The sequence below is a fragment of the Symphalangus syndactylus genome, chromosome 4, assembly GCF_028878055.3.
Source record: "Symphalangus syndactylus isolate Jambi chromosome 4, NHGRI_mSymSyn1-v2.1_pri, whole genome shotgun sequence".
Taxonomy (NCBI): Eukaryota; Metazoa; Chordata; class Mammalia; order Primates; family Hylobatidae; genus Symphalangus; species Symphalangus syndactylus.
In genome coordinates, this window is record NC_072426.2 from 44,261,145 (window position 1) to 44,282,967 (window position 21,823).

At 51.1% G+C, this 21,823-nt stretch overlaps 1 protein-coding gene across 11 annotated transcripts in view; it reads left to right on the top strand.

Annotated features, from left to right (window-relative positions):
* The window catches only part of COL13A1 (collagen type XIII alpha 1 chain), a 158,817-nt gene that overhangs the window by 54,232 nt on the left and 82,762 nt on the right, over positions 1 to 21,823 (top strand). For 4 of the 11 annotated variants that reach the window (XM_055274544.1, XM_055274546.1, XM_055274545.1 and 1 more), the window contains exons 3-5: positions 12,846 to 12,853; positions 17,217 to 17,243; positions 20,151 to 20,186. In XM_055274544.1, coding sequence (XP_055130519.1) covers positions 12,846 to 12,853; positions 17,217 to 17,243; positions 20,151 to 20,186 — 71 coding nt within the window. The remainder of the gene's footprint in view (positions 1 to 12,845; positions 12,854 to 17,216; positions 17,244 to 20,150; positions 20,187 to 21,823) is intronic. The other 7 variants (XM_063637181.1, XM_063637182.1, XM_055274549.1 and 4 more) reach the window with 2 other exon arrangements.

The window sequence follows — 21,823 nt, forward strand, 5'->3', positions numbered from 1 at the left end:
AGCAGAGGCTCCCCGTTCTCCAGGCTCTGTGCTGGTCTGGAAAGAGGATGGACTTTGCAGTCTGATAGACCTCGGCAAGAATCCCAGCTCCACCGTTTACTTGTAATTTGACCTTGGACAATCTGTGTAACCTATGGAGCCTGGGTGTTTACATCTGTAAGTTAGAACTCAGATAGGCTGAGTTATAAAGATTAGAAATAGTAAATAGACACAGTGCCCAGTCTACTGCTGGCACACAGTAGGTGTTAGGGTAGCTGTTATCCTGGACACCTGTGACATTCAGAGGGGTTGGTGGTGTCGTTCAGCCATGGAAGCAGGCCATGGGGCTGCCAGGCTGCCACCCATGAGGCTGTGTGTTTCTTTATTTCTTCCTGGCCCACAGTTACACATGCATGCCTTCATCGTGCCCTCCCGTACTAATGACACAGCTGCTTGAGACAGGATTCATTGAGAGACAGGGACAAAAATGATGTTTCACTTGATTGTGCTATTGTAAGTTAAAACACTCCATATTATAATCAACTAATAACATTTGCTAATTACTAATTGCTGTATATGTTGTTAATTGTGTGCAATTTAAAGTAAGATTTAAGAAAAATAGATATCCAGGGGTGATTAAGTGCCTTACTAATTGTTAATTATTCCCTGTCCCTGCTTCATGGAGTCCTGCTTTACCACCGGGCCTGAGGAAAGCAGCCTCCTAACTCACCTGGCATCCTGGGGCCAGGGACTTGTGTGGGGCTTGTCTTCAGCTCTGGGCTCCATGCCCAGTAGAAGGAGGGAGAGATCCAAGAGGGAGGGATACAGGCACGCTTGTAATTGTTTAGTGTACCCAAACAATTCCACTCTTGGTCAAACTAACTCTCACATACAAGTTCAATGTCCAAACACTGTTATGACATTGCTCCTTCACAGATCCATAGTCAGATGATAGCCAGTGGGCCCACCCATCCATTCACTTAATTACTCATTCATGCATTCAGCAAGGATTGACTGAGCCCACACTCTGGCCCAGAAGTTCTGGGCTGTGGAATTGGAGAAGTTCAGGCCTGGAAGGTCCCCAGAGATTGTGTATTGCGAATTAGCAGCTTCAGGACCAAAGGCAGCTCTTTCACAGGTTTTGTTTGGCCTGCAGAGTGGTTTTTAAATGTTCTTAAATTAGTATCAGCATTTGATGATTTTGCAGTATCTCATTTGATGAAATGAGAAGATTTTGCAGAAAATATCTGATTCTCGGCTTTTCTTGAACAGTTTCAAGGTCTGCATCCTCAACTGGCAATACTTGGTTGCAGCTGAGGGGTATCCAGTCCATTTTAGGCACACAGGCAAGCCCTTAGCACTTTGCCACAGTCTCCACCATGCCCTATCACATGACACCTGGCCTACTTCGTTCATTTATGTGACCTGGCTGGCTCCTTGTAGGCATTGGAGTTTGTGGCACCTAATCTCCCTCAACTCTTCTTAGAGTAGTGACTAACGAATTAAGGACTGTGCCCATCATAAATCTTACAGTCTAACAAAAGACAAGGTAGAAAAACATGGACATGGAACACGGAACTGAGATCCACACATAAAAATGAGAATAATTCACTGAATATTTTGATGTTGTGGGGTTGTGGTAAATCAAAGCCAGCTGTGTGGAGGAGAGGATGTGAAGCCGTGATGTGCGTACTGCAACCTCTGCTGGAGAACTGTCGATGCCTTTTGGATGTGGAAAAGGGAGTAAGGCTTGCACAACCGCTGATTTCCTGGGAAGGTCCCAAGGTGAGGGGCTGGGGGTGGAGCAGGAAGTCCCTCCCCTTGAGAAGATATCTCTAGGTCCTGTGAGAGGATCTCACTGTTTCTAGGAGACTCAGTCAAGGGTGACAAGTTCAAGTGTGGACACTCCAGATTGTTATCAAAATAGAGCTGAGGGGTCAGAGCCAGCAGAGTGCAACGGGCAAGGCCCGCCCCTGATTGATTTCCACCTCGCCCACACAAGGGCCGACTTGATAGAGAACTTTTTCACCTTCCCTGGGCCCACTGTCCCTATCTGTGTGTGGCAGCCCAGCCCCTCTGACCTGTGCTAGAGGCCTGGCCAGGAAACTGTTCAGCCTGAGAACAATGCCTGCCCTTGGCCTGAATCTGTAAAATTGGGACTCCAGTCTCTACCAGCAAGACCTACCCCCAAGGTTTCCTCACTCAGGACTTATGATTCTGACCCCAACCTGGAAGCGACAGGGGCCCACGGAAGTAAGAAAATGTGCAATTTGTCCCAACAGTTCAAAGCTGATGGCTTAAATCTGTACTATTTCACTCAAAAGGTCACCCAGCCCTGTCCAGCCTGCTCTGCTTAGCTCACCTCACCCTGAGCCCTGCCTGTGTTCTTTGTGGGTTCCAGGATTTTAAGGGCTCATCTGAGAGGCAGGGCAACAGGGTGATTAAAGGCCTGTTACTGGTCCATGGACCAGTACCAGCTCATGGCCTGTTAGGAACCCGGCCACACAGCAGGAGGTGAGGGGTGGACAAGCAAGCGAAGCTTCCTCTGAATTGACAGCTGCTCCCCGACTGCTCACATTATGACCAGAGCTCTGCTCCCTGTCAGATCGGTGGTGGCATTAGATCTTCACAGGAGTGAGAATGCTATTGTGAACTGTGCATGTGAGGGATCTACATTGCACACTCCTTATGGGCCAAGGTGGAACAGTTTCATTCTGAACCCATCCCTCCCACCCCAAAAAATTGTCTTCTAGGAAACCAGTTCCTGGTGCCAAAAAGGTTAGAGACTGCTGCCCTAGAGTCAGCCTGCCCCTCACCAGGTTGGGCTGTAAGGCAGGAGATGCTGCCTCTCTCTGCTCAGCCTCCTGATGTCCACCTTAAAAGGCTGATAAGGGTTAAATATGGTAATACCTGTGAAGCATTAAGATTGGCGCCTGGTTGGCTGGGCGCCGTGGCTCACGCCTGTAATCCCAGCACTTTGGGAGGCCAAGGCAGGCGGATCACGAGGTCAGGAGTTTGAGACCAGCCTGGCCAATATGGTGAAACCCTGTCTCTACTAAAAATACAAAAAATAGCCAGGCGTGGTGGCGCATGCCTGTAGTCCCAGCTACTCAAAAGGCTGAGGCAGAAGAATTGCTTGAACCCAGAGGGCAAAGGTTGCATGCAGTGAGCTGAGATCGTGCCACTGCACTCCAGCCTGGGCGACAAAGCGAGACTCTGTCTCAAAAAAAAAAAAAAAAGATTGGTGCCTGGCACATGAGAATAGTTCTCATTAGCCATTCTTCTGGTTAGAACACAGTGGGCAGTGTCATACGCCTCTGGGATTGGATGCCATTATTTCTGACTTCATAACCATAACAATTGTCATAGCTATATTTATTGAGTGCTTACTCTAAGCCAGGGACAGTGCTAAATATCTTACTTGTATTCTCTCATTTACCACCCAGATCCAGTGAGGTAGATACTCTTATTATCCCCATTTTACAGAGGATACTGGGCTCAGAGAGGTTAAGAAGCTTGCCCAAGGTCACACAGCTAGTAAGTAGTAAAGCAGAAATTTGAACCTGTGGCTTTTTGGCTCCAAAGCCTATGCTCTTGTCCAGGATTCTGGGCAGTTCCCCATTCCTTCTAAGTAAAAGGAAGAACAGTGAAACTACGAGACTGCGTGCATGTGTCTAGTTGAAGTTCCTCCTAAGACGGGCAGTGTCTGGATGGGGTTCGTGATCAGTCCTCACTGGGGACTCTGGGAGCCAACTTCAGGCAAGAGACGAGCGTGGTCTGAACTTAGCCCAGGAATGAGGCCACATGGTCCTCAAAGGAACTTGAAAGGGCTCATTGCAGGTTTTCTTTCTCAGCAGTCTAACCATCTCCCCCCACCACTAAGTCTTGTTGACTCTTAATTTGCTTTTGCAGCTGAAGCAATAAATGTAAAGGTTAAGAAAGAAAGCTTTAGGGTGTAGCTGATTCCAAAGGCTCTGCCAATTTACCAGCTGTGTGACATTGGACAAATTACTTAACTTCTCTCCACAGCCGCAAGAGCCCCACCTGCAAAACAGCGCATAATAGTACCAAACCTGCCTGTCAGGACAGTGAGATAATGCATGTCTTTGGGGCTAAGGGCATGCCTGGATTTCAGTTGTACGACTATGGGCCAGAACTTTGACCTGTTTGTGGCTCAGTTTCCTTCACTGTTAGGTGTGGAAAATAGCACACCTTGTATAGTTACCTTATAGGGCTGCTGTGAAGAGGAAATGATATGTGTAAGGTGCTTGGCGCTGGTTAGAGGTTAGCACGATGCCAGACCAAAATGGGTTATTAACATTAGGTTGACGCAAAAGTAATTGCAGGTTTTGCCATTCCTTTTAATGGCAAAAACTACAATTACTTTTGCACCAACATAATAAATGTGACTTTAAAATCAAAAAGCTCATCCTTCAGAGATACAGGCCTGGTTGTCAAAGCAAGTCCTATGAAGCCTGCAGCCCCTCCCAGGCCTCGGAGGGGTGGCATTCGGCATGAGTCTGACCTGAGCTATGACCCTTCCCCAGCTCCTCCTCTCTTCTCCTCCGGCAGTCGCCGGGCAGGGCCCTGGCCAGCAGAGCCATGATGTGACGTTCGAGTTTCCCCAGGCAGGGCCTTGCACAGGAACACTGGTGAGATCCGGTGTCAGGAAGAAGTCCCAGGTCAGAGGTGTGATGCCCGGAGACTTGTCTTCCTTCAGGGACCTGAATGACACCTCAGTGGAAGAAAGCAGCCCTGGCTTGGGACTCAAGGGCTGGGGCTGGCGGTCAAGGGTCTTGTCAGGACCACTTGCCCCTCTGAGTCCAGTCACTGGTCACAAGGCACAGAGCCACAGGCAGGGGAGCTGCCCAGAGGGCTGCAGCCGGAGGAGACTGGAGTTTGGGAATTCTGTGTGAGCTTCCAGACAGCACATTTCCTTTCTGCATCTCAGTCCCTCACTCAGAAAATGGGGCTGCTGACTCCTACTCCAGCCTTTCAGGGCTGTTTTGTGGCTCAAATGAGAAAAGGTAAAACAAAGCCCTGAGAAGGAAGAAGGACTGAATGTCAGCCACAGAGTGCCCCCAGGCAGGAGCTTGCTTGGGAGTGGAGACCAACGTGGGGCCGGCTTACTCCAGGACCAGCGGCACACCCACCTCTAAGCTGGACGGAAGGCAGAGTCAGGGGGCCTGCACCTGGTGGGCAGCGTGGGGGCTGCAGTCTCACTCTGGGGTTCCCAGCCTCAGTCTGCAGGAAGCAGTAGGCACCGTGACCAGCAGATGAGCCCTGCTCCAGGGAAAAGCTGCCACAGCCCCCAGCCTCAGGATGAAGTGTCAGGGTACTCGGATGGGGCGGTCTCCTGAGCTAGAAAAGAAGCCCCCAAGGTCAGGGACAGCGGGTGACCTTTACCGCCTCCTGCACAGCAGCCATGCATAGCTGGTGTTGAGCAGGTGTTGAAAGCAGGCATGAGGGAGACACAGCTCCAGTGTGCCAGGACACAATCTTGTTTACTCCCTCATACCACACTGAGCCATGCTTCTAAGTGTCTGACTTCTGCTGAAGAATGAGAAAAATAATTCTGAGGAACTCAGCCACTTCCTGCTCAACCCTTAACCTTTCAGGTTCTCATCAGCTGTCGAGACACCATTCCCCTCTCTCCCTTTCATTCACCCAGAATTACAGCTGGGTGGGGCAGGGGCATGGAGGTGGCCTGGCACCATCTTCTGTCTGGGTTGTCGTTCCTCTCGCCAGGGGCTGGGCATCACCTTCTATCCTCCTGGGCAGAACCCTGCAGCCAGGTCCCCCATGCCCTCCTTGTCTGTGGCCTTTTGCAGCCATTTTCCTGAGCCCCAGGGCTGTTATCCCCCATTCCAAGGGATGTGGGACTCTGGCATCAAAGGAGCTGCAGGGGTGGCAAGGGGATCTCCTGTCCCTCTGCCTGCTCAAACCGTCTCACCAGAGCCATCTCCACGAGGGCTCCAGGCCCCAGGCATGTACCCTCACCCATTGCTAGCTAGGCTGGGGAAAGGCTTCCCTGGAAACACAGGACTGCATCGGGAAGGAGTGGAGGCTGGAGGGACTTTAAGGTTTTGTTGGGAGGAGAAAGGCAGAATGGATGCAGAGGAGGTAACCAAGCAAGTCTGCTACTCAGGCACACCCTCCTGTGTCCACAGAGAGGAGTAACCCCGGGTGCTGGGCATCTGAGCCTCTCCCGTCCCACTGGCCCTCAGGCACTTGCCAAACAATGCAAGGAGCAAGGAAGTGAAGGGGGCACCTCCAGATTGAAAGCAGGGGTTAGCCAAAGGCAGAGTGTCAAGAAGCCCCTGGAGCCGGACCAAGTGCCCCGCCAGGCTGCCAGGTGTGAAGTCCACTTCCATGGAGTTTACAGGAAGGTGGCCACTCAGGTTGCTCTCAGGTGGCTCCAGGGGTGGCAGTGGCACAGCTAGTAGTGTGGGGTCCTCTGAGGACCTCCTGGGGCCAGGGCATGAGCTAAGCTGGAGGGGATCTTACTGGCTCCTGTCCCTTCCTTGTTCATACCTTCCAGTCTCTCTGCCAACCTTAACAGCTGAACGGGGATGGGAGAGAGGGCTGCAATCAATGCTAGTCCCCATGCCTGGTATGAGAGGTGTCTGGGGAGTCCAGGACACCCAGCCTCTCCACCTCTGTCTCTGCCACTCCCCAAGGCTAGACTCAGTCCTGCCTGATTAGTTAGAAAACGGTCCTCCTGCTTCATCTACTTGCTTCCCCTGAGTCTCACCTCCAGATGGCTCTAGTTTCCAGGATGACTAACAGGTTCCAGATCATGTGCCAATTTCTGCTGATTGATAGTGGCTGTGTTGCAAAGAATTGTGAAATCTTGTCTAGGCTCATTAAGGAGCTGTGATTGATGATCAGTGTCAGCCATGAGTGCAGGCAGAGAGACTGTAGGTGTGTGTGATTTAAACTGCTGCCCACTTCTCCCAGGACCTGTTACACCCCATCAACCTGGGCTGGAAAGGTCTGGGGGTGTCTTGTGGCCGAGAGATATCATCATAGGACAGATGTGAGCTGTGGTGTGCTGGCAAACGTTTAAGAAGTGGCTCTCGGGGTAAGGTGGGGCTGCTTTGTAGCTTTTGCCAATTTCTGTGGTGTGAATACTCCCACCATGGCCAATTTCCAGCTGCCAGTGTGAAGTCACTGGGAGCCAAGTTACGAAGAGATGTGCACAGCTGGCTCTTGCAAGACTGCACAAGTTGGCTCTGAGTAGTCAGACATTTTTCCTAAGAAATGTAAAGCTTCTCAAAGCTTTGCTAATGGTGGGCTGTTCTGGGAAGAGCACTAGATGAGGATTCAGGATCATTTACCAGCCGTGAATAATAGGCAAGTTGCATCCTTCTCAGAGCCTCAGTTTTCTCATCTATAAAATGGGAGTTGGGTTTTGGTGAACTGTGATATAAGGAAGTGCTTTACCAGTCACAAAGCATGATTTGTCAACCATGCTCCTGGGACCACAAATAAATTCAGATGGTCTACCCCGGAAATCTGCCTCAGGCCTCCCTAGAAAGTCAGGGTTTGGGCCGTAGGGCTGTACGGGACAGGGCTTGGGTGTTCTCTTTGAAGTTAACCCCAGAAGACACAGGCTGCCTTAAAGCTCAGCAGTGTCCCTTCCCAGGCCATCATGCCTACCCCTGACAAATTGCTTTTCATGGTTTTTAAAGCTACTCATGTTTCCCTTCTTCACTGCTCTTTGAGGTGGAGGCTGTTCCTTTTATTTCTCTATGTGCCTCCTTCAAGCTTCGGGGGCCCATGGTCCTGGGAGGCAGGCAGACCTGGGGCCAAGTACCAGCCCAGTGATGCATGTGTTCTGCAGCCTTGAACACACCATAAACTCTCTGGGCCTCAGCTTTTTCATCTGTAGAGTGGGAACAATAACCAACAATACTTCACTGGTTTGTTGGGCAGACCGAGTGAAATAAGGGTCTTAGCATAGTGTCAGGCACAGAGTACATGCTCAATAGATGAATAACAGACAAATTACAATTTGTCCTAATGAGGTCTTGAGTGGAGGCGGAACAGGCCAAACTGTAGAAGAATGGGATCTCAAGAGTTGGCAAACCACAGGTCGGTGAGGGCTGGGCCATGGGTGACGGTGTGCATCGTAGGGACTGAAGCACGGGGGGAGCCCTGAGGCAGGTCTGGTGCCATTAGTCCAGCATGAGGTTTCTCATCCTCAGCACTATTCACATATGGGACTGGATGAGTCTTTGTGGTAGGAGGCTCTGTGCATTGTCTTTTTAGCAGCATCCCTGGCCTGTACCCACTACAGACCAGTAGAAGCTTCCCAATTGTGAAATCAAAATGTCTCCAGACATTGTCAACTATCCCCTGGGGAGCCAAATTCCCCCAAGCTGAGAACCCCTGCTCCAGCAGGCAGATAGTAACCAATATCATTAGTCACCCAAGGTCTGAGGGGAGCCCATGATGCAGAGTACCTGTCCTGGCAGAGATGGGTGGGTCGGGCATGTGGCAGAGCTGGTGGTAGGTGGTTGGCTGCAGGCACCAGGAGGAATGGGTGGGGGCTAGGACCCCAGCTTCTGGGAGCCCAGCGGTCAAGCAGGGTCAGAAGATGGCTCAGATGATGCTGAACTTGGGAGCACGCTGCCACTCTTGATGCCCCCTGTCCAGGACCAGGACTGGATCCAGAGACTGGGTGGCACTAAGTCCAGGGTGGAAAGGGAGGGGACTTACTTGACCACTTTAGAAGGGGCTGAGGGCCCAGCTGCCCCTTCCACCCCCTGAGAACTTCATGACCTCTAGCCAGGAGAACACAGGCTTTGCAGCAAGAGAGACCAGGTTCAAATCCAGGCCCTACTATATGGAAATAAAAGTTAAACAATCAACTTAGGCCAGGCATGGTGACTCATGCGTATAATCCCAGCACTTTGGGAGCCTGAGGCAGGCAGATAGCTTGAGCTCAGGAGTTTGAGACCAGCCTGGGCAACATAGTGAGACTCTGTCCTTACAAAAAATACAGAAATTAGCCAGGTATGGTGTGTGGTCTCACCTACTCAGGAGGCTGAGGTGGGAAGATTGCCTGAGCCCAGGGAGGTTGAGACTGCAGTGAGCCGTGATTGCACCACTGTACTCCAGCCCAGGCAACGGAGTCAGATCCTATCTCAAAAAATAATTATAAATTAAATTTTTTAAACTTTAAGAATCAGATGCCATCATCTAAGAGCAAGGTGACCACCTTAGGCAGGTTGCTTAACCTCTAAGCCTCAGGTTCCAAGTCTATGGCAGGGGTGATAATGCCAACTTCACACGGTTGTTGTAAAGACGAAGTGCGGTGTTAGAGTTACGATGCTTAGCACTGTGTCTATGTCTGCAGCATAATGAGCACTCAGTAGATGTAGATTGAATGAATGAAGGAATGAAAAAATGAATCCTCCTACAGCAAACCTTTCTCCCTTAAACCCTCATGTTTGTTTTAGTTCTCATCTCTGGAATTTCTCCAGCTTTCTAACATAGGAAACTGTTGACTTCTCAGCAGGAGGAAATGAGTTATTCATCTCTGTATCATCAGAGCTTTGCATCAGGCCTGGTAGATAATAAGTGCTTAAAAAAAATGAAGTTTTCCTTCCTCAGAGGACAATGAGTATACTTTATTCATTTTTAGAGAGCCATAGCCCGGCACAGTGACTCACATAGTAGGCATTTTTAAGTGTTTGTTGAATGAACAAACATACAAAAAGTGGTTGAAAAAAAGGCACCACCCAGAATGCTACCCCAGAATTCTTCATGGGGGTCCATCCCTATGTGTCCATTTTGGGGGAGCATGGCCGCCTTGCTCGGAGGAGGGTCAAACCCCGGGGGAGAACAGTAGTGGCCTTAGCAGAAAGCTGAGGCAGTGGGTGACAGATATCAGCAGGGAGGTCTCAGGCAGAATGTCCCCACCCTGGATGGCTGTTGTGACCCTCCTCTGACAGCCCTGCTTGCAGGCTGCTTAGCCCACCTGAGGGGGCTGGGACAATCTTCATAGTTCTCCCTGCTGCAAGAAACAGGTTCCTCCTGAGGAAGCAGCAGGTGCATGGGTGGAGTCCAGGTGTCTTCCTCCTCTCTCAAGATGTGGTAGTGTGGGCTGTACCTCAGCAGGATCAGCATGAGATATGGTGTGCTCTGTTAGGAAGACCCCAGGATGGGGAGTCAGGAGACTGAATGTTGGTCCCACCGCCATCACCTGCCCACAACGTGGCCATGGATGGTCACGAATCTCCCTGGGCCTCTCTCTCTCCATCTGTACTGTGGGGACTTCATAATGCCTTGGAGTGACTCCATCCTTTGGTGCCTGGCCAGGGTAATGGGTGCAGCCAAGTGGCCCACATGGGAGAACAACTAGTGACATCCAGGCACTGCTAGATTTTGCAAAGCCGTCAGCTCCCCAGCATCTTAGAGCTGCCAGGCATTGAACACAGCATCAGGGGAAGCATCTGCTTGGAAACCCAGGGCTGTCCCAATGCAGGCCTGTTTGATGAAAGTTGGCAGGGGCAGGACGGCAGTTGAGTTTTTCAAGGCACCTGAAGATTTTCCAGGGGGACTCATGAAGACCATCCTTAACAGGGGAAAAAAGGTTTGTGAGAGAGAAAGTCTTCTTTTATAGCACCTGTATAGCTCTTCTCCTTCTATGGCACAGCATTAGCTCCCAAAGAAGATTTTCCTCTTTCTGAAATCCCTGTAAGAGACAGGTATGGGGATTAGCAGCCCGGCTGAGCTTGGAAGAGCCAAATTCCCTTGCATAAGACAAAGGTGCCTGTAAAAGACAGGTGAGAGGGTTGAGTCTAGAGAAGGGGGCTGGAGGCTGACCATGACAGGCATCCCAGGGGGAGGCCTGGAAAGGACTTGGTCTGCAGGCAATTGCGGGGTGGGGGGCAGGTTGCTTTCTGAGTGAGAGACAGAGAGAGAGAGGCACTGTAGAGAAGGGTCCAGAGCTCTACCATTTACTAGTTGCATGGCCCTGGGGAGTCACTCAACCTTCCCATGCCTCAGTTTCTTCATCTGCAAGGCGGGAATGATAGAACCTATTGCATAATGGAAAACCCCTCGAATTGTGCCTGGCACCTAATAAGGACCATAGAAGTGTATGCAGTGACAATGGTGGTGGCAGTGGTCGTGATGTAAAAACCCTCAAAATCTTCAGAATTTATATCCCCCAGGGGTGGACGCAGCACACTGCTCCTCCTGCCACCCGGCTGAGCGTTGAGTCTTGTGCCAGCTACCTGGCTGCATCTGGTGACACCTATGCAGCCGAGACTGCTAACAACAGGCAGGGCTGCCCTCAGAACTCCAGCTTGTGTCACTGGGGCATATCAGAGCTCCAGCCTGTGTCACTGGGGGCCTCACCAGAGCCTGCCACAGTGGGAGCCAGGGCCCCGTCAGGCCTGGCAGTCGCAAGGCATCTGCCCTCCATGTGGCTGAAGCATCCCAAAATTGCCACAGGCTGAATTTTGTCACCAGCCTGCTTCTCATGCAGAGGACATCTCCCCCAGCCAGGAGGCACAGATTTCCCAGCTGGGCTGGCCCCTCTGGCAGGCTGCGCTCAGGGGATATTTTCAGATTCTGGGTGACATTCCTCTGCCACTCAGCCTAATGGCTCCCAGATGCTCCCCCTGCACCGTGCTCCCTCCCACTTGTTCTGGGCCCTGCATGCGAGGCCCAGGCCTGGGGCTTGCTCACCCAGGCTCTACACCTCTTGACTTTTTCTGTTGCTTTTAATCTAAAACATTTTGTTCCCCCTTAACATGATGGCTTGACAGAGGCCAGCATGAAAGAGGCTGTTTCCTCCTGGATGGTGACCAGGGCAGAGAAGCCGACAGATAAAGGAGGAGAGAAGGAAGCCGGCTCTGGGAACGGGAGGAGCACGGGGAAACATAGGAGCCTTTATTGGCCGAGCATAAAAGAAGCAACAGGAGTCGCAGCTGAGTTAACGTGGCCAGGGCACTAGGGGCCGGGCAGACGCACCAGGCCCAGCTGGGAATCGCCAGGAGGGCGGGGTTTCGTGGCTCATGTTCCGCAGAAGTGCCTTTCCTTCCCTATCTTTCTGGGGCTGCTTTTCTAAACCTTCCCTCCCGCTCCCCACCCCTACTCCTTTTTTCTCCCTCTCCGAACACTTGAATTTGTCATTCTTGGCTGTTGCCAGTAATGAGATAGGGCTGCTGCTGCGGCCGTGGGAGGTAGGTGGGGAGTGGACACCAGAAAGAGAAAGGAACAGAGAGAGGCATGGAGGAGGGTGGGGCCAGAGCCCGAGAGGGGGCTTTGAGAAAGAGGCTGTGGGTGGCAGACCCTGGAGGGGTGAAGTGCCTAACTCACTGCTAAACAGGAACCAGGACGGGTCGATGGGCCTCAGGCAGGGTGCACGGTGGCCATCCACGCCTGCCCCTGCCTGCCTGCTGGCCCTCCCTGACGTGGCACAATGAGGACACAGGCATGCTAACGATCCTCATCTCTGCAGGATCTGTTATTTCCGCCTTTCTCAGTGTGCCTCGGTGCCCACTGTCCCGTGTTCTGCAAAGCAGCCTTGTGCACAAGTTCAGGCAGGTCCCGAAGAGCCCATTTTGTGGGGTGGGAAGCTGAGGCAGAAGGGCCACTGGCAGGTCCCTAGCAGGGCTGAGCCTGGGGCCCAGACCTCTGGATTTCTCATCCAATTATGAAAATACAGAGATGAAATAAAGGGGGAAGAGATTATATTGGTGAAAGTGGGCCAGGAAAAGACAAACTGCGAAGACCAGATGGAAACCCCTCTGCTGATGAATCCTTGGACACTGCTTCCAAGGCAGCCTCCCCACCGCCCGCTACAGCAATGACACTGACCCAGGCATTTTCTCTCTCTCTTTCAGGACCTCCTGTAAGTACTCAAGCTGAGGGTCTCATGCATCTGAAAGGCCTGTGTCACCTGCTGGTAATGGGGTTCTGGGTGGGAGCACTGAAAGCTGGGCCCCTGCTGTCTTGTGGGGGGCCTATGCAGGCTCCTGACGGGTCTCTCCAGAATGCCTCTTGTGGGGAGGAGGCTACCATTTTGCTTTTCACCCACCTCTGCACCCCTCCAGGGCAAGACAATGGCTGCCCCCAGGGCAAAGCAGGCCCCAAATTTCAATATAAAAGAGTGGCTTTCCCTCTAATTAGCTCAGTTCCTTTGTCCCCAAAGAAGCTATTGGAATAAAAAAAAAAAAAAAAAAAGCACCAGGTATTAGAAGAAAAGAAATCATCTCTCCTCAGTTCTGCTCCTTGAAAGGTCTCAGAAAACAGGTCATCGAGCTGGCTCTAAGCGTGGTCTGCTCCAGAGGACTCACATCCACACCCCTGAGTGGGCAGCTCCATTCTGGCCACTTTGGGCAGGTGGTGGTGGTGGTGGCAATGGTTATGTAAGAGAGAGCGGTGTCAGCCGGTTAGACTGGGAGACAGCACATAAATTATAGGCAGCATGCCGCACTCCTTCCTGGCCTTGCTAGGAAGCTCAGGGTGGGGCGGGGAGTGGAGCCACTTCCAGAGAACCTGAGAAGAGCCCAAGGAGACTGCCTCCCTCAAGTAATGGATCCAGAGAACAGGAGCACCTGTCTTTGATAGCCCAACAAAAGACCAGAGGGCGCTGGGGGAGCTGGAGATAGGAGTTGAAAGGGCCCAGCCCTCGCATCAGATCTTCCTCAAGGTTGCTGAAATCAACCCTATCATTATCCCTTCCTTGGAGAAGTTTCCATAGTTGTTTTCCTCTTGATGCGTACCTGTGGGAGCCGCCTGCTTCACTTTTAGTAAAGGCCATTATCGAAGACTCCATTTGTGCCCTGAAAAGCCCTTGCACCCACGCTGAGGATCCCATGGCCCCTGACACATCACAGTGAGGCAGGACCTGTCATGTCATTACTTGAAAGGAAGGATAATTTATTATGGCATGTTTGGTGTGTCAGATCTTAATTCCTGTCATCCATCTTCCAAAACAAACTCTGCCATAGAGAGCTTTCACCTGTGGGAAATGTGCTGCTTTTCCCTGTCTTATTCTGAGGAACCCACAAGAGCCCTCAACTGCCCCCACCCTGCCTTGGGGCCTCCTGCACACACTTCACCCCCAGGGCCAGGATGCCAGGACAGTTCTGAGTCCCTGCCTGACTTGAGGGTCCTTTCCTCAATAGGAATTTTGCATTCTGAGAGCTTGTGCTGGCCCGACCCAGGGACTGTTCCCAGACCCCTTTGGGTCTGTGCTGAAGGAGCCCATGAGGTGGAGGGGATGAGTCTTCACTCAGTCTCTGCCCACAGAGTGAAGAAGAAAGGCCCAGGTAGCTTTCCCCACATTCTGAGCCCAGCTCAGAAGAGGAGCCCTGAACCTTTGCCCAGTGATGGCTGAAACCACAAGGCAGGAGGAGGAGGAAATGGGAAGCTGGCCAGGGCAGAAATCACCTCCTCAGCCCTGCTATCTCTGCTTCCTGCAAAAGAAGAATGCTGGTGGCCAGAGAGAGGGGCTCTGAGATGCCTGCTGATGCCGTCTGGGTGTATCCTGGGGGCTGGCTCTGTCCTCCAACAGGAAGACCCAGATTTCTGTGGGCACAAGGTCGGCCAGTGCCTGGAGAACACAACCGTGCAGGATGGATTAAAGCTGCAGCAGGAACCATTTAGGTGGAAGCAAATTTTCAGCCATCACTGCCCCACCCATCATGCCCCGGCAGACATTGCTAATCAATTTAGGAGGCTTTTTAACATAACGCATTAGTCAGTTACTCCCAATCCATTGGCGTCAGTGCTCAAGCTGACATCTATTGGCCATCCCTGGATTCGATTTAAGGGAGAATTTCCTAATACTGGGAACTGTGAGACTGAAAACAGATGACCAAGGGAAGTAGGGATGTATCTTTCTCTGAAGGAATATAGGGAAATATTTGCCAGCAGCTGCCAGGCCTTGTTGAATATGATCCTTGCTGAAATAGTAGCTAACACTTACTGTGTGTTAGACACTGTTATGTTTTTATGGAGGCAGTGCAACATAGTGATTATGAGCATGGGCTGTGGGGCCAGACCAGCTGCAATCAAATCCTGGCACTGCCACTTTTTGCTGTGTGACCTTAGCAAGTTACTTAACCTCTCTCTGCCTCAGTCCCCTCATCTGTAAAATTAGAACAGTAATGGTGTCTGCTTCATATGGATGTTGTAAGAAATGTGTGTGTGTGTGTCTGTGTGTACTGTATATATATATATATATATATATATATATATTTTTTTTTTTTTTTTTTACTTAGGATATATTAATTCATTTAATCCTAAAAGCATAAGGCTTCCCTAGATGATGCCCAAAGGTTTTTTGCAAACCTTTAATTTTTTTTTTCTTTTTTAGAAAAAAAAGAAAAAACTTTTTTGGGTGAGAGAGTGAGAGGCAGGGTCTCACTCTCTCACCCAGGCTGGGGAGCAGTGGTGCGATCAAAGCTCACTGAAGCCTCAGTCTCATGGGCTCAAGTGGCCCTCCTGCCCCAGCCTCCCAAATAGCTAGGACTACAGGCGTATGCCCCCACACCTGGCCAATTTTTTTTAATTTTTTTTTTTTTTTAGAGATGAGGTTTTGCTATGTTGCCCAGGCTGGTCATGAACTCCAGACCTCAAGCCATCCTCCTGCCTCAGTCTCCCAAGTGGCTGGGTAAACCTTACATTTTAAGGAAGAAATTGTGATTTTGTGAATTTTTATTAATGAATTTTATTGTTTTATTTATTTCTACCCCATCTCATTCCAAGAAACATTTTAGGGGGATTGGCAAGCTACATAAGGAAACAGGAGGTGAGGGGTGGAGAACAGAGGCAGGAAAGCAAAGGGAATCCAGAGCCATGGCACTGCAGCATCCTGTGCAGATGAGCCACACACTTGGCTCTGAGCTTCTCAGTGGTCAGAGCAAAGAGGAAAGCAGAGCTTTGGCAAGGGTCGGGCTGCAGTGAGGTAGGAGCGCGCCTGATGTTTGGGTGAAGCACAGTTTTTCCTGAGAATGGAGCCTGAAATAAGTTTCCTTCATGTGTCCTCATAAGGGTGGCACGATGTGGATGATGTCGGTTGTAAGGACACAGTAAGCAAATTGCCCCTTCTGTTCCTATTCAGAGTAGACCCACTGCATGAGGTTGGTCCCTCCTCACCCTGGCCCTTTCCCTTCCCTGAGATGGGAGGTCACTGCCCCACTTCTCAGCCCACTCTGTGACATTAGGGGACAGGCAGTTTAGAAGCAAGGGGAAGAGGGCATTGGTTGAGCACTAAAGCTCTGGTTTAAGGGACGCAGTGCCTGGGTTGTCCTTGTGGGGGCCTGGGAAAGCAGGAGTGTTGCCAGGTTCCTGGTATCCGCAGGCAGATTCATTCATTCGTAAATGTGTCTTGAGGATTACTGAGAGGTCCACATTGCTGAGGCACCGGGGACACATTCATGAATGAAACAGGAAAAGTCCCTACCTCAGGAGCTCACATTTTAGTGCTATGGGGCAAAATCAACAACATGGCAGGATGGCAACTAGTCCTGTCCCCATGAACGCTGTAGCCCCACATTCCCCAAGGACTCCCCACCGACTGGCGGGTGTCACTGCACCACCACTGAGGGGATGTCCTCAGGAACAAACGTTAGAAGGGGTGACTTACTCCTGGTGCTGCCTGAACTTTTCTCAGCAGCCCTGGAGGGATGGACTTGTCTCCCAGGGAACACCGCAAGACCTACTCCTGGTTCTGCCTTTGGTTTATGGGAAAAGTGGAATGTCTGGAAGGAGAGAAACTGTATGTGACAGCAGGGTCTCTGGAGGGAGAAACTGAGGCCAGCCCCGTGCCCGTCTCTGGCCAGTCCCCCTCTCTTCTAATAATCATGGTAATAGCTGCATGTATTTAGGATTTGCTATATGCCAGCTGCTGTGCTCAGTGCTTTACATACATTCTCTCATTTGATCCTAAAAGATAGGTAATGATTATTCTTCCATTTTCAAAATGAGAACACTGAGGCACAGGGAGACCAAGACACTTGCTGAAGGTTACCCAAGTAGTAAGTGGCAGAGCCAAGAGGTGAACACAGGTGGGCTGTCTTCAGAGCCAGAACTGGAAGGAAGCTTCATGAGCCTTAGAGATCAAGGCTCCCCCTTCATTTTGTTCATAAAATAACAAAGGCTAACCCAAGTGGCTTGCCAAGGTCACACAGCTGGTTGGGACAGTGTTCAACAGTTAGGTGTTACGTTACCTGCCTGACCTATGTAAACGCCACTCTTCATTTCAGGGTCCCACCGGAAGACCCGGACTCCCAGTAAGTCACTTTTGTTTCTTCTTTCCTTTGCATCTCTTTTACGTGCTCTTTCTCAGTCTGAGGACTGGCTAGGTTAAGTGGCTGGTTTTTCTTCAGGTGTATCTGGGTGACAGGCCACTCTCCAGAGTCCCTGATCTATAGCTTAGGGTGAAGTCACCTCAGCTCCTTCCTCCTTTGAGATCTAGAGAGGACCCTGCTGGGACATCTTTAGCTGCAGCCCTTGGTGCCCCTTTGCCCCAGGCAGACAAATTACAGCATGCAGATCCTTCCAAAGCTGCGGCTGACTTCCGGACTGATGACCCTACCATGGGCAGCTGCAGGGATGGGCAGCCCACTGGCACACTGACTATCCCCCTGCATACCAGCTGACATTCAAACCACTGTTCCTCCTTTGCCTGCTGGTAAGAGAGCAGACTCAAAAACTTTGTTTTCCCTCAATTACCATGTCCCAATTCTAGAGAGGCTGTGCCAAGTAACCATGGGGACTTTGGGACAAAAAAAGATAGCCATCTCTTATTGAAACCGTAAGAGGAGCCCGGTACTGCATTTATCACCTTTCACACATTCGGCTTGTTCAAGACCTCAGTGAAATGGGTATGATTATAAACCTGTTTCATACATGAGAGTCAGGAAGGTAAAATAGTTTGTCCATCTGTCCAAGCTTCAGGTGGGGACCTGTTAGAGGCCCGTATCATCACACACCACTCCATACTGCTGTTGCTTGTGGTCTGTGCTCCACCTTCAAAACCCATCTTTAAAGTCTTTTAAGACGTTGCTCTGTGGAGTCTAGCCTGGGGCATGGATGAGTTGAGTACTGGGTATGTGTACCATGGGCCCTCAGATGCAGAGTGACCCAGGCAAGATGCTGCAGCCGGTCAGGGGGCCGGAATCGGGTATGGAGAGCACCCTGGCCTGAGGCTGGCACCAGTCTGCCCTGTCTCCCTGTACCAAAGGCCACATCCATGAGATTCCAGACCCTTATGTTCCTCCCTATTACCTGATGACTCCCCTTTTAGACATGGATTATACTGCAACCTTTGGATTAATCCAACGGCTTCTAAAATTCATGCCTAGCAGTGGCTTGCTTAATGAAATGCATGTGGGGGAATGTTCAGACTTGCAAATGGAAACTCTCCCAGTAAGAGCCCCAGCGCAAAGGAGGACGGGTGAATCGGTCCCATGAAATCCAAGGAGGGGAAACATCAGATGACCGAGGGGAATGTAGGCAGACTTTGTTTTTTTCTTACAACATCCACCTTTAAAAAGCATTTAGGGGGCAATTGACAGAGCAGGGGCTGCTGCACATAGTTTCCAGTCCCTGGCCATTCCACACCCATCCCTAACCCAAGCATTTTATGGCCAGGACTGCAAAGAGCATTAGTTTTAAAAAAGAAATGAAAAAGAAACCAAAACACACATCCTGAAATATCATTCAAAAGCCCAAGAGTGAGTGGACCTTGGGGCTGCCACAGCCGACGACCAGCCCTGGCCTGGGGTCCTTCGCAGGCAGAGCCAATTTCGGATCCACAGATCATGGTCCTGTTGATGCTTCCGTGTGAAGGGTCCTAGGAGTAACACTCAGAAAGACTGGATGTGAGTCCCTGGTGTACAAAGCAAAAGGTGTGGAGTACAAACATGCTGATGAAATTCACCTACCCATGGCTGTGCTAGGCTTTACATGAGCAGATGCCATTTACTCAACATCAAAGGCCAGGCACTGGCCACATGCTTCTCAGAGACAGCATCCTGTGGCATCATCCCAGCAACCCCATGAGAAAGAAGCTCTTATCACCCCCACTGCACAGAACTGATGCTCAGGGAGGTGCAGGGAGGAGTCAGTGCTTCTAATCTACACTGCTACCCTGCCATTCTTTAGCAAAAGCGAAACTTTTTACCCAAAGCCACCGTTGATCTTGACCTTATGTGTTAATTTTAAGAGCCTAATTTCAGAAATAGTTGCTTCTCTCAGGTGTGTCCCACATACATGGTGGATGCTCATTGTTCCTCAAGGCATTGTGCCTCAGTGGGGTTAGCAGATGCAGAGTCACCCCAGAAATGCCCATGCAGTCGCCTCCTGTCCAGCAGGCTGGACAAACCACCTGATTCTCCGCACCCTATTGCTTTCCATCCTTCCAGGCTCCTAGCAAACTCTAGGCCCCACCCCAGGTTTTATGATGTCTGCATGCATATGATGGCAAAAAAATATTTTCTACCAAAAGGGGGAGGAACAAAACTTAATAAGCAGATTTCCAGAGTGAGAAGATGTAACCCCTGGCTACAAAACAAAGCATTTCCCTTGGAGCATCTGCAACTCGTGATTCGGCTGAATCCACATGGCTCGTGGTCCTTCCTGTCAGTACTGGAGGTGGCCGAGAGGAGGGAGGAGTGGAGAAAGACTCCAGAGGTTGCCTTCTCAAACCAGGGACTGGGGAGGAGCACTGCTCTCCAGCCCTGGCAGAGACAGACCGAGGAAAGTGATTCACCCATCTGTCACATGGGAGCTGCCAGTCACCCTGCTCTGTGCCTTGAAGTTGTGCGTGATAAAGATGAGGCACATCCTGGCCACAGCTGGAATCGATGCAACAGTGAAGTCTAAGGGAGCAAGGGCTTTGGAAAGGCATAGGGAAACTGAGGCCCAGGCTGGGACCAGACTCATCCTTCCCTGCTCTTTCCACAACACTCATGCCTAAGTACACACAGCTGTAGCAGTGGCTGCTTGCTGAATAGTCCTTGGGAGCTGCATAGGGAGTGTACCTACATGATGCTTGGGCATCATACGGGATGTCGTCCCCGCTGCAAACTGGGTTAGCTGTGCCCTAAATCAGGTGCACAGCTTGCCTATAGGGTCCTTCACATGCTAGCCTGTTTCCAACAACATCTGACTGTTTCTGCCTCCTTCATCATCAGGGGGACAAAGGTGCCATTGGGATGCCTGGACGTGTGGTGAGTTGGCCCGTTTGCACCTGCTCAGGTGGCCATTGCTTGCTTCTCCGTGCTGGCCTGTCCTCTAAACCATGGCAATGTGCTGTCTACCCCAGGCCCAAGGAGGGGGTCAGCACTTTCCCTTCCCCAGTCCCCAGTGTGCTTTAGGGAGGGACAAGGAAGGAGAAGGGAAGTTGTATTCCAGTCCTTCAGACCTCACAGCATGGCTTTACTCTCCAGAGAGCTGCCACAGCAAAGGAAAAACCGGAGTTGCGTGAACAAAGCCCTTTGCCAGTCACCTGCTGGGAACAGCAGGAACAAACTGAGCCTCGACATCGGGAGGACTCCCACTCTGCCCCCCAAAGCTGGCAGCTCACCCTCAGATTCACAGCTGCTCCTGAAACCACCCCTCGGTGGAGCCAGAGTTCCCAGAGGCCTTCTCTGTAGGCAGAGATGCACTAAGAGATGGTGAAGACAGGGCTTGGTCCCAGGTGGCACCTCCAAGTCCTCACGAGGAGGCTGAGAGTTAAAACATTCCCTGTTTCTTGCTGGAAAATGAAGATAGAGAAGGGGAGATGAGAATGTTTGATGGAGAGGGTGTTTCCCAGAAATGGGAAGGCCAGCATCAGCCCCTGAGTGTCTACAAAGGGCTATAAAGGCAGTAGACTAAGGCAGTGATGGCCATGCCCCACCCTCACCACTCCGCAGCCTGGGCTGGGACACTGGCCTCAGCCACTCTCCCCATGTGACTCCTAACTTCCCATCAGCCTCTGCCTCACCTGGCTCCCCAGGACCCCCGAACACCCCCATGTCATTCTCAGCTTTGCCTCAGAATCTCATGGGATTGGCCGTAGGAGTGGGTATAGCAACCTTGTGTGAATTTGCTTGCCTGGTGTGAGTCTGCCGGTGCTCAGAGGTTGAGAAAAGGCATCCAAATGATAGCTGACCCTTGCTAGTGCTAACTGCTTGCTGGTGTTGTGCTAAGAGCCTTACGTTAGCTTACTCAGACTTCATAAGAACTGCATGAGGTAGACACAGTTTCCACCTCTACTTTTCCGATGAGAAAACTGAGGCTCAGAAGCTAACTGTCCTTCCCAAGGTCGCACAGTCAGGAAGTGGCTGAGCAGAAATCTGAACTCAGACAGCCCAACTCCAAACCTGCACTCTTGATCCTGACGATGTTACTACTCCCCACTCACCACCCACCCCCACCGGCCTTGCAGCTCTGAGGAGGGTCTGATCCTTAGAATGAAGTCCCAGACGCCTGGGATATTTCAGAGTTCAGGGCAAGTGTTCCGTGTCACAGAGCTTTGCTCTCCCCAGGGCCCACCCAAGGCCTGTCTATCGAGGCATGGAGGCTGGGAGCCCTGGGCCGCCCCACACGAAGCTCTCCCACCACTTCCCAGAGAAGAGCACGGTGGAATTGCTGCCCGGCCCTGTCTGTTTTCTTCCATTCTCTAACTCCAGATCCTGAGTCCTCCCAAGCCGTCACAGGCTCTGTACACAGCAGGGAAACATGATTCAGCCATCCTTTCCCAAGGGCCTGCGCATGTGGACCTGAGCTATGTTACCATAGCCCTCTGAGCCCCTGTCTTCCAAATGAAGATGTTGAGACTCACTGCACCCGAAATAGGGTGGAGTTGGGTTTTGTGCCCAAG